This window comes from Mus musculus, chromosome 2 (assembly GCF_000001635.26).
Source record: "Mus musculus strain C57BL/6J chromosome 2, GRCm38.p6 C57BL/6J".
Taxonomy (NCBI): domain Eukaryota; kingdom Metazoa; phylum Chordata; class Mammalia; order Rodentia; family Muridae; genus Mus; species Mus musculus.
This window is the reverse complement of record NC_000068.7, coordinates 114,557,188-114,570,271: the sequence shown is the minus strand read 5'-3', so window position 1 is coordinate 114,570,271 and position 13,084 is coordinate 114,557,188. Positions and strand designations below refer to the sequence as shown.

Below are 13,084 nucleotides of genomic sequence, written 5' to 3'. Positions count from 1 at the left end.
ATGATGCTCATTTTATGCATGAGGAAACAGAAACCCAGTAATCACAATTGGAGCTAGGTACACAGGTGAATCTCCACTGAGCAGCAGTAATTATGATTGTTAAACACAGCAAATGAAGTTTATATGTGACTTAAGACTGAGGAGTAGTCATTCTACTAGATATAATAGTGCAGCCGGTTGGTTGGGTATAAACTATAATATTAACAGGATTTTTCAGAGAATGTGTATTATTAAGAAGAAATAATTGCTTTAAGGTTTTGGTGAATATTAAGTGAGAATTATAGTGCTTTGGAGGATATTAGTGGGTCGTAGATATCAGTCATTATTGCAACAGTAGATAATTTGGGGAAATACCAGTGGGTTTTTTGTTCATTCCAAAACATTTTAAAAATTTTTATGATTATCATACAAAGCAACGGTGTTCAGAATGTTGTTCATAGTGACTTTGTTTTCACTAATGCTCCTCCCCTCCCTTTCCCTACATCATCTCCTCTCCCAGTCTCCAATAGTCTTTCTTTTCTCTTACCCTGTTCTCCTCTCCAACCCCCTAAGGCTGTTTTCCCTCTTCACCCTTTCCTTCCTAGCCCTGCGTCCATAAACAGACATATACACATAAATGGTATACCTGTGTCTTGAGGTAGAACTATGTGTAATTTTTGAAGTATGATACAAACCAGATGCCTATTTTTTATTTTATATGTATCTCTTCTTTTATTTTCAGGAAAAAGAAGAAATCGAAGGGGTATCAGTAGGTGCTATACTCTCTGACTATCAACGTGGACGAGTAGAAAATGTGTAAGAGTACACCAATTCAAACAACTAATTTTAAAATTGGGATAGATTAAAAACTAATTTCATAAAAAGTTGACACTAAGCCTAGTGTCAGAGTGTGTGCTCAGAACATGCAAGGCTAGAATTGTAATCCCAAACTCCTCCAAAAATAAAAAGCACTGTTAATGAATAAAAAAATAAATAAATGTACCTAAAACATGAGTAAATATGTTAAACATGCTCTACAGAGCTAAACATATGCTTACCCAGATAACACAAGTCATATTTGTTTTCTATTTCTTATTTTTCTTTGGGAAATTAATAAATATATACAACTAAGTACTGCCATAGGCCCACTGTTTTCTCCTACCTCCTCTCAGAGCCCTCAAGTCTTCCTCTTGATGCCACGCCCTCCTCCTGCCCCTCCTTTGCTACTCTTCAGACACACGCTGGGTCTGAGAAGTCCTGTCTGTGTGCACGTGCTGCGTGCTCATCCACTGGGATATGCACGCTTTTCAGTGACCCTACCCCCTGGATAAACCAAGTGTTTCTGATACATTTTGACTAAACTGAATATGTAAATGAATACTATGTTCAGTTTTGGCCTAAGGTATAGGTGATACTACTCCATCAGGAAGTCAGTTGGTCTAAAACCTTGCCAAACTGTCTCAAAACAGTTAAGAATATTTTCCTTCTTTGCCCCTGGACATTTAGCATATGGAGATTCTGATAAACTTGTAAAGCATGAGATTATCATGCCTGTTAATGTAACTATTTCCCAATCTATGGAAGCATTAAAAATGAGAATAATTATTAATTGATGTTGATATGTTGTTTGGCATTAATTTCTAAATTTAAAGACTTACTAAAGTTGACATTTCTAGTCACCTGGAAATTTAATTTTATGTTTGCACATAGTCCTTAAAAATTAAATGTGCAAGACATTTGTATGTTTTATTTTCTTTTTTGCCATCTGTGTTTGTGTATGTGTGTATCTGCGTATGCCGATATGTGCATCCCATGATGGACGTGTGGAGTTCAGCAGACAATTTACAGGAGTTATTTCTTTCCTTCCACTGTGGGGTTTCCAGACTTGAACTCAGACAGCAGGTCAAGTGCCTTATTCTGTGTGCTATCTCTCTTGCTCCACAAGGCATTTCAAAAAAGAAAGAAAGAAAGAAAGAAAGAAAGAAAGAAAGAAAGAAAGAAGGGAGGGAGGGAGGGAGGGAGGGAGGGAGGGAGGGAGGGAGGGAGGGAGGGAGGGAGGGAGGGAGGGAGGGAGGGAGGGAGGGAGGGAGGGAGGGAGGGAGGGAGGGAGGGAGGGAAAGAAGGGGGAGCATTTTAAATGTTTAAAATCCTTGAAAGAAATATTATGTTTAAAATCATGTTTCTGGGGACCCTAATATGCTAATATAGAACAAAACCATATCATTTGATTTTGTTTTTTCTTTTTACTTTGCAGATGTAAACGACTCAATCTCCAGCCTTTAGCTTATCTTTGGCAAAGAAACCAGGAAGATTTGCTCCGAGAGATGATAGCTTCTAATATCAAGGCCATTATCATCAAAGTAGCAGCTTTGGGTATGTAATCAAATTTTCAGAACACTTGTCTACTACTCCATAGATATGCACTAAAGAAGGACCAGTGATTTAGACATAAACATGTGGAGTCATAAATGAAGTAAATACTGTGTGTGCATGTATGTGTGTGTGAGAGAGAGAGAGAATTTTGAAATAGCTGTTTGCATATTTGCAGAAGAGAAAATAGAAAATAGTGAGCATCTCCTATGAAGTTATACTTAGTGATAAAAACTGATAATGTGGTTTTCTAAATTACTGTCTAATTTGGAGTTAAGGTTAATGTAAACAGAAAATACAGGGATTGCTGGTGTGATTTTTTTTTTTTTTTTGGTGTTTGGTTTTTTGTGTTTCTTTTCTTTTCTTTTCTTTTCTTTTCTTTTTTGGAAGCCTCTTAAATTACATAATTGTCACCAAATATTTATCTTGTATTTTAACATTGTTAATAGTACTAAAACAGAATGGTTTTCTTTGTATTATTTTTTAAAAGAGCAATATTTTTTTTTGTCAAGAATCATGGAAGAAAAGTCCCATCAGAGAGTGTGTTATTTGTTGTGTGAGCAAAAGGAAACTGTGGTTTTGAACTTATATCGTAGTATTCATTTGGTTACACGTTTGAGGCCAATTTAATCCACGAACCCATCCCAAAGATGCTCTGAAGGTTCGGGTGGCAAGGCCGAACTGCGATGTGAACGTCCCTTCAGAGTGTTCGCCCCTCCAGTCTCGGAAGTGGTTTTATTAATACATTTGTGTTTTCAAACAGCATTTAAGAAAAGGTGAGGCACTTGCAGCACTGACCAGTACTTGGTAAACACTTCTTCGCTTTATTTCCTGAATACTCTCTAGTGAATGTGCAGCCATTCTCTTTCACGGTTAAAATGAAAATGGTTGACAAAGTGTAACCTCATTTATGAGAGAAATCTACTGAGCAGTTCTGTGGTCCTATGAATAAAATAACCCCATAGTCCCATAGGGTGTGGCACTATTAGGAGGTGTGGCCTTATTGGAGTAGGCGTGTCCTTGTTAGAGGAAGTATGTCACTAGGGGTAGGCTTTGAGGTCTCAGAAGCTCAAGCAGGCCTAGTGGCTCTCAGTTTTATTCTGTGGCCTGCAGACCAAGCTGTAGAACTCTCAGTTCCTTCTCAAGCACCATGTCTTCCTGAATGCTACCTTGCATCCCACCATGATGATGATGGACTAAACCTCTAAACTGTAAGCCAGTTGTAAACAAATATATTCCAATATAACAGTTTTGGAGGGGCTGGTGAGATGGCTCAGCGGATAAGAGCACAGACTGCTCTTCCAAAGGTCCTGAATTCAAATCCCAGCAACCATATGGTGGCTCACAACCATCCGTAACAAGATCTGACGCACTCTTCTGGAGTGTCTGAAGACACCTACAGTGTACTTACATATAATAAATAAATAAATCTTCAAAAAAAAAAGAGTTGCTGAGGTCATGGTGTGTCTTCACAGCAATGAAACCCTAATTAAGACAAACTCTTAGATTATAGTCTACAATGAAGACATATTTATTGATGCAGTTCCGGGTGAATCTGTGCAGAGTATACTCTGTTTCTTTGCATGATTTTTAATCTCTACTGGATTTTCTAAGATGAAACAGTGCTGTCCTGAAGTTCATTCTATACCATGCTGGAAGATACTGGTCTTTTTCACTACCAGATCTTACCATTAGAAGGAAGGATAAAGCCAAAGAATTTGACATTGTCCCCTTTATGATAATATATAGCTAGTGTTGTATGTTGGCATTTAATATGTGCTTCAGGAGGGAATAGAAATATTGAGTTAGTGGTTTTAAACCTTTGAGTAAAGAATACAACTGAATTTACAAACCATTTGTGTCTAACTAATAAAAGTTTAAATCTGTGGATAGTCCATCCTTTCATCTTAGCTCCAAACTTTGTCTCTGTAACTCCTTTCATGGGTATTTTGTTCCCTATTCTAAGGAGGAATGAAGTATCCACACGTTGGTCTTCCCTCTTCTTGATTTTCTTGTGTTTTTCAAATTGTATATTGGGTATTCTATGTTTCTGGGCTAATATCCACTTATCAGTGAGTGCATATCTAATGACTTCTTTTGTGATTGGGTTACCTCACTAAGGATGATATCCTCCAGATACATCCATTTGTCTAAGAATTTCATAAATTCATTGTTTCTAATAGCTGCATAATACTCCATTGTGTAAATGTACCACATTTTCTGTATCCATTCCTCTGTTCAGGGACTTCTGGGTTCTTTCTAGCTTCTGGCTATTATATAAGGCTGCTATGAACATAGTGGAGCATGTGTCCTTATTACAAGTTGGGGCATCTTCTGGGTATATGCCCAGGAGAGGTATTGCTGGATCCTTAGATGATACTATGTCCAGTTTTCTGAGGAACTGCCAGACTGATTTCCAGAGTGGGTCTACCAGCTTGCACTCCCACCAGCAATAGAGGAATGTTCCTCTTTTTCCACATCCTCACTAGCATTTGCTGTCACCTGAGTTTTTGATCTTAGCCATTTTGACTGGTGTGAGGTGGAATCTCAGGGTTGTTTTGATTTGCATTTCCCTGATGATTAAGGATGTTGAACATTTCATTAGGTGCTTCTCAGCCATTTGGTATTCCTCAGTTGAGAATTCTTTGTTTAGCTCTGTACCCCATTTTTTAATAGAGTTATTTGGTTTTCTGGAGTCTAACTTCTTGAGTTCTTTGTGTATATTGGATATTAACTCACTATCAGGTCCCACTTGTTAATTCTTGATCTTACAGTACAAGCTATTGGTGTTCTGTTCAGGAATTTTTCCCCTATGCTCATATGTTTGAGGCTTTTGCCCACTTTCTCCTCTATAAGTTTCAGTGTCTCTGGTTTTTTGTGGAGTTCCTTGATCCACTTGTACTTGAGCTTTGTACAAGGCGATAAGAATGGATCCCATAATCAGCCTCCAAACGCTGACACCATTGCATACACTAGCAAGATTTTGCTGAAAGGACCCAGATATAGCTGTCTCTTGTGAGACTATGCTGGGGCCTAGCAAACACAAGAAGTGGATGCTCACAGTCAGCTATTGGATGGATCACAGGGCCTCCAATGGAGGAGCTGGAGGAAGTACCAAGGGAGCTGGGGGGAGGGGGGTGCTCACAGTCAGCTATTGGATGGATCACAGGGCCCCCAATGGAGGAGCTGGAGGAAGTACCAAGGGAGCTGGGGGGATCTGCAACCCTATAGGTGGAACAACAATATGAACTAACCAGTACCCCCCCCCCCCCCAGAGCTCATGGCTCTAGCTGCATATATATCAGAAGATGGCCTGGTTGGCCATCAGTGGAAAGAGAGGCCCATTGGTTGTGCAGACCTTATATGCCTCAGTACAGGGGAACACCAGGGCAAAAAGGTGGGAGTGGGTGGGTGGGGCAGTGGGTGTGGGAGGGTGGGGGGGACTTTTGGGATAGCATTGGAAATGTAAATGAAATAAATACCTAATAATAAAAAAATAATTAAATGACAAAAAAAGAGAAAAGAATGGATCAATTCGCATTCTTCTACATGCTAACAGCCAATTGCATCAGCACCATTTGTTTAAAATGCTGTCTTTATACCACTGGATGGTTTTAGCTCCTTTGTCAAAGATCAAGTGACCAAAAGTGTGTGGGTTTATTTCTGGGTCTTCAGTTCTATTCCACTGATCTACTCGTCTGTTGCTGTACCAGTACCATTGAGATTTTATCACAATTGCTCTGTAGTACAGCTTGAGGTCAGGGATGGTGATTCCACCAGAGGTTCTTTTATTGTTGAGAATAGCTTTTGCTATCCTAGGTTTTTTGTTATTCCAGATGAACTTGCAAATTACCCTTTCTAACTAGGTGAAGAATTGAGTTGAATTTTGATGGGGATTACATTGAATCTGTAGATTGCTTTAGGCAAGGTAGCCACTTGGTTGATTTCAGCCCTGAGTTTGATTATTTCCTGCTGTCTACTCCTCTTGGGTGAATTTGCTTCCTTTTGTTCTAGAGCTTTTAGATGTGCTATCAAGCTGCTAGTGTATGCTCTCTCCATTTTTTTTTTTTTTTTTTTTTTTTTGAGGCACTCAGAGCTATGAGTTTTCCTTTTAAGACTGCTTTCATTGTGTCCCATAAGTTTGGGTATTCATTGTCATTAAACACTAAAAATTCTTTAATTTCTTTCTTTATTTCTTCCTTCACAAGTTATCATTGAGTAGAGTGTTGTTTAGCTTCCATATTGTATATGTGCTTTCTATTATTTTTTCTATTATTGTTGAAAATCAGCCTTATTTCATGGTGATCTGATAGGATGCATGGGATTATTTTAATATTTTTGTATCTGTTGAGGCCTGTCTTGTGACTGATTATATAGCCAGTTTTGGAGAAGGTACCATGAGGTGCTGAGAAGAAGGTATATCCTTTTGTTTTAGGATAAAATGTTCTATAGATATCTGTTAAATCCATTTGGTCCAAAAATCCTGTTAGTTTCACTGTGTTTCTGTTTTCCTTCTGTTTCCAGGATCTGACCATTGATGAGAGTTGGGTGTTGAAGTCTCCCAGTATTATTGTTTGTTCTTTGAGCTTTGCTAAAATTTCTTTAGTGAATGTGGAAGCCCTTGCATTTGGAGCATAGATATTCAGAATTTAAAGTTCATCTTGGTAGATTTTTTCCTTTGATGAGTAGGAAGTGTCCCTCCTTGTCCTTTTTGATAACTTTAGGTTGAAAGTCGATTTTATTCGATATTAGAATGGCTACTCCAGCTCGTTTCTTGGGACCATTTGCTTGGAAAATTGTTTTCTAGCCTTTTACTCTGAGGTTGTGTCTGTCGTTGTTCCTGAGGTGGGTTTCCTGTATGTAGCAAAATGTTGGGTCCTGTTTATGTAGCCAGTCTTTTAGTCTATGTCTTTTTATTCGGGAATTGAGTACATTGATATTAAGAGATATTAAGGAAAAGTAATTGTTGCTTCCTGTTATTTTTTTTTTTAGAGTTGGGATTCTGTTTGTTGGGCTATCTTCTTTTAGGTTTGTTGAAAGATTACTTTCTTGCTTTTTCTAGGGTCTAGTTTCCTTTCTTCTGTTGGAGTTTTATCCTTTGTAGGGCTCGATTCGCGGAAAAGTATTGTATAAATTTTGTTTTGTCATGGAATACTTTGGTTTTTTCCATCTATGGTAATTGAGAGTTTTGCTGGGTATAGTAGCCTGGGCTGTAATTTGTGCTCTCTTAGGATCTGTATAACATCTGTCCAGGATCTTCTGGTTTTCATGGTCTCTAGTGAGAAGTCTGGTGTAATTCTGGTTGGTCTGCCTTTATATGTCAATTGACCTTTTTCCCTTACTGCATTTAATATTCTATCCTTATTTATTGCATTTGTTATTCTGATTATTATGTGTTGGGAGGAGTTTCTTTTCTGGTCCACTCTATTTGGAGTTCTGTAGGCTTCTTGTATGTTCATGGGCATCTCTTTCTTTAGGTTAGGGAAGTTTTCTTCTATTATTTTGTTGAAGATATGTACTGCCTCTTTAAGTTGAAAATCTTCATTCGCATCTATATCTATTTTCCTTAGGTTTGGTCTTCTCATTGTGTCCTGGATTTCTTGTGTCTATGTTTTCTATGGAATCTTCTGCACCTGGGATTTTCTCTATCTCTTGTATTCTGTTGATGATGCTTGCATCTATGGCTCCTGAGTTGTCTCCCTTTGTGATTTAATTTTGCTTCTACTTTCATTTTTAGATTCTGGATGGTTTTGTTTAATTCCTTCACCTGTTTGGTTGTGTTTTCCTGTAGTTCTTTAAGGAATTTTTGTGCTTCCTCTATAAGGACTTCTACCTATTTACCTTTGTTCTCCTTTATTTCTTTAGGAGAGTTATTAATGTCCTTCTTAAGATCCTCTACCAGCACTGGGCAGTGGTGGCGCATGCCTATTAATCCCATGCTGTGGGACCTTCTACTACTTCATCCTCAAAGAATTGTGGTCATATAATAATACAAAATATATCTAGTCAGCTTCAAATTCTCCACAGTTTTACTCAACACTGCTTAAAAGTTCACAGTCTCTCAGGACTCCAGATAATCTCTTAACTGTAACTACTGATAAAAATAAAAAAGCAAATCTTATCCTTGAGGGATAAAATGACAATGAATACATTTTACTATTCCAAAAGGATGCAGTCAGGACATGGTTAGGAAGTCCTGGCATGGAGAAAGACTACAACCTAGTAGTCTAAAGCACTCCCGGGATTCCTTGGCTGGTAGTAAATGACTCAGTGGCTAGTTCCCTCTATCTTCGCTGCCTACAGTAGTATCTGGCACGTACCAGTAAACTTAAGTTTTTAATATTAACAGCTTATTATATAAACAGCTTTATCCTGTTTTCACTTAAACAACATCTCATGGAGTTAGAGAAATACTTGTTTTTGATTATATGTCAATGAGATTGAAAGAAAACATTCTTGTTACATCATACCTTTTCAAAGGGAAAGGTGTGTAAGTATTTTGTTTCCATTTTTGTTGCCCTTTCCTATAGTTACAAGCATACATGATAATAGATTATACTTCAGAATTTTTATGAGTATACTTATAAATACTCTGCTTTCCCTTTATTGTTATATGAATTACATCTTTTCCACATAGTGATCTGTAACATACCCTTTTTGCTTTGCATTTATGTTAGAGATTTTTTTTCCATGTACTTAATATAGATGTTCCTTGTGGTTTTTTGTTTTGTTTTTTGTTTTTGTTTTTGTTTTTGGGGGGTTTTGTTGTTGTTTTTTTGTTTGTTTGTTTGTTTGTTTGTTTGTTTTTGAGACAGGGTTTCTCTGTGTAGGCCTGGCTATCCTGGAACTCACTCTGTAGACCAAGCTGGCCTCGAATTCAGTAATCCGCCTGCCTCTGCCTCCCAAGTGCTGGGATTAAAGGTGTGCGCCACCACTGCCCGGTATTCCTTGTGTTTTGTTCTTTAGGAAATTTTGTTAAAGTATGACAAATACAAAAATATATTAATGCTAAGTATGTACTTCAATGAAACAAAACATAGCTAAACTGAGCTCCCATTTTAGATAGTATTACTACCATTGCCTTCATCAATACTTGCCCTCCCACAGTTAGCAAGTCTGCTCACACCGAATTAAGTTTCTCTTTTAGTTTTCAAACTTTTGTAGGGAAGGGAGGGAACATAGGTCCTCATACATGATAGGCTAGTGCCCTAAATTAGTCACACCCAACTGCTGTACTTGTGATGTTCATAAGTGGAAGCATACTATATTCTCTAACTGTGTCTGTGACGTTGTTGGCTCAAAATGTTTTTTTTTATGAGAAGCATTTACACTTCGGAGACAGTAGTATTGTGTGCATCCTCACAACAAGATGATTTGTCAGTGTAACAGTATAACTTAACTCTGCCAGTAGTTGATGCTGTACTAGTCATTTTCAGTTTGACACTATGACAGTAATGCTGGTGTGACCTTATGTAATAATCTGGTCCACTCTTGGTCCTAGACATAGAGCATCCTGTCCTCAAGAAGCCCTTGGTTTTCTGGTTTCAGATCATACTCGTCTACATGTCTAAATACATATCTCATGCATCAGAACTTGATGATATTTAAATCAAATTTTGGACTGTTTAAGAACTATACTGATTCTGTATTCTGTCTGTATTTCCTTTCTCCTTTAGTGAAAAAAATTTGATTTTGAAGGACATAGGAGGTACTATTATTAGAAAATGAAATTACTGGTGGAAAATAAGGCCAATTGTCTGTTGTTACACCTTCTAGTCCTTCCATTAACTAAAATAATCCCCGTAGGACTTATGTAATTTTGTTGTAAATGTATTAATTGCATACTTGTAGAAAAACAATAAGTACATTGATTTTAAAAATCAATGGCAGTACTTGCTAGAGGGGAAGTCCTTATCTGGACTGCTCTTATCTGGATGAATTTTGATATAAATAAGGGATGAGGAGATCCCAGCCAGAGAGAAAGTACAAGACCAGTTTTGCCGATCACTGGAAATTGTTCTGCTTCCTGAAAGATACATTTGCAAAGTAACAGTAAATATTTTTGAAAGCATATACAGGTATATTCATACCTTCCTCCCAATTCAACAATTTAAAACCATTTTGTAATCACACAGCTAAGTGTCCTGTTTGTCCTTATACATTGAATAAAGTAACTAATTGATCCTGAGAACACATAGATTTAAGAGAACTAGAGAAAGGACCCAAGGAGCTGAAGGGGATTGCAGCCCCATAGGAAGAACAATAATATGAACTAGCTAGTACTCCCAGAGCTCCCAGGGACTAAACTACCAAACAAAGAGCACACATGGTGGGACTCTTGGCTCCAGCTGCATATGCAGCAGAGGATGGCCTAGTTGGACATCAATGGGAGAAGAGGCCCTTTGTCCTATGAAGGTTCTATGCCCCAGTGTGGGAGAATGCCAGGGCCAGGAAGCAGGAGTGGGTAGGTTGGTGGTGGGGGCTGTTTTTCTGGTTTTTTTCTGAGGGGAAACCAGGAAAAGGGATAACATTTGAAATGTAAATAAAGAAAAGAGAGAGAGAGAGAGGGAGAGAGAGAGAGAGATCAGCTAAAGAAGTACTGGTAGGATCCTGCTGGGAGAGGTGCTAACAGGGAGGAGAGAATGAAATGACAAGGGGAGTACAGGAAGCCTTATATCTTTCCATCTCACAAGGTAGGTCTCACAGGATTGGCCTCTAGGCAATTCAGCCATGAGTAATGGCTGAGAGTGAAGGGCCCAGCTAACTGGAGATGGCATCCCAGGTTTGTTGATCTTTAGTTGTGTAAGAAAGGCTGAGCAAATCAGTATGCAGTATGCCTCCAAGTTGTCTGCCTCAGTTCTTGTATCCAGGTTCCTGCCTTGAGTGCCTGACTTCCCAGGATGGTGAACTACAAACTGTAAAACCCTTTCTCCCCATGTTGCTTTACGTACTAGCATCTTACCACAGCAATAGAACACTGAACTAAGACATGGAGATTCAGGCCTGTGTTTAATGTTGCATCTAGAAAACATAAGCTACTTTTATCTGTGAACAAAACTTAGTATGTCAGTTCCACTAGCCAAATCATGTTTTCCATTTTTAATTTTCCTTTCACATTACATTAGTAGATAACAAGTCTTGAGGAAGGCAGTGGCATAAAAACCTGATCAAATGAATCTGCAGTATATCTTCTTAAAGGCATGTATGCCTACCTTCCTCCCAATGCAGCCATTTAAGACCTTTCTGTGAACACAAAGCTTAGTGCCCTGTGAGTCTTTATCAAATCCTGTAGTGTTTTCTAAGGAAGTTATTACCAAGGCCACTGTTTTTACTGGCCCTCTGGTCTAATAACACATCTATTGAACCAGAAAGCCTAATTATAGAAGAAAGGGTTTATGTCAAAACAGTTAATAAATGGAAATATTGGGAACTGTAAGAGATGAAAAGGGGTGTACACATGAATTAAAATTATGTCGAGGAATGTAATCCAGAGTCCCAGATTAGATATCTCTTATCAATCTGGTGCTAACCCTATCGGGTGGTAAGAAAATGTCTGGACCTTTATTCTACAAAAAATGGAAGTTGATAACCTAAAGCTGCCACCTAATAGTAGCAGTGTTGCCAGCTGTTTTAAGAGTCTCACTGTGGTAATTCAGGACCTGCAGCTCCCACACAGTTCTTGGGTAGCTTACAGTTACTGTTCTGACCATTTCAGTGGTAACAGCTCTTACAAAGGAATTGTGCATATGTCCTTTTTCAGTAGTAGAAGCTTTGCACTCTGAATGTGAGTCAAAAGAATATATTGCTAAGAAATCTACAAGAGCAGAGTAGAAATCAGGTTCTATTATCTGCTTAGCTTGGTTATCAAGTATAGAATATCAAAGTGGTCTTCCTAATGCTGAGACACTTCAATGCAGTTCCTCCTCTTGTGATGATCTCAACCATAAAATTACTTTGTTGCTACTTCATAAGTTTACTACTTTCTTGAATCGTAATATGAAGATTTGATATGCAGGATATCTAATCTATGAGCCCTGTAGCATTAGAACCCAGAGGTTGAGAATCACTGAATTGTACAGGGTTTAGAAGACCACCCTCAAGGAATGTGTATTTGATGTGATATTATCTAGTAGATGGGTACTACTGGTAAAAATTCCATGAAATTATAAAAAATATCTTTATGAAAAATGTATAACATGCCCAAGCAGAATTATATTAGGTATAACATATCTGTTAGGACTTAGTAGCAAAGAACCTTGGTGGGTCAGAATGCTGGAACAGATCATGGGTGTGGGGGGCACAGAAGGCCATCTCAGAGTGTGAACATGAGAAAGACAGACAGACAGACAGAGTAAGACAGACAGAACAAGAGAGATAGAATGAGAGAAAAGAAGGAGGAGGAGGAGAAAGTAGGGAAGAGGAAGTAGGGAGGAAGAGGAGGAGGAAGATAATCTGCACTGGCAGGGACCACTGCCTGAGCAAGGCCAGATGACTTGGTTTCAGGCACTGAGTTCCTAAGGTCAGATTGAGGAAGCACCTGATTTCTAGTAATACCATATATCCATCTTTAAAACAGTGTTTAAAGTGTCTGAATTGTATAAACTTCTTTAGGTTAATAGCACATGCTAGCCGGGCGGAGGTGGCGCACACCTTTAATCCCAGCACTTGGGAGGCAGAGGCAGGCAAATTTCTGAGTCCGAAGCCAGCCTGGTCTACAGAGTGAGTTCCCGGACAG

At 38.5% G+C, this 13,084-nt stretch overlaps 1 protein-coding gene across 4 annotated transcripts in view; it reads left to right on the top strand.

Annotated features, from left to right (window-relative positions):
* Positions 1–13,084, top strand: part of Dph6 (diphthamine biosynthesis 6) — a 138,631-nt gene that overhangs the window by 84,775 nt on the left and 40,772 nt on the right. For all 4 annotated transcript variants that reach the window (XR_866334.3, NM_001356439.1, NM_025675.5 and 1 more), the window contains exons 4-5: positions 722–795; positions 2,234–2,352. Coding sequence is in view for 3 of the 4 variants with exons in the window: in NM_001356439.1 (NP_001343368.1) it covers positions 722–795; positions 2,234–2,352 (193 nt within the window). In the remaining variant the exon portion in view is untranslated. The remainder of the gene's footprint in view (positions 1–721; positions 796–2,233; positions 2,353–13,084) is intronic.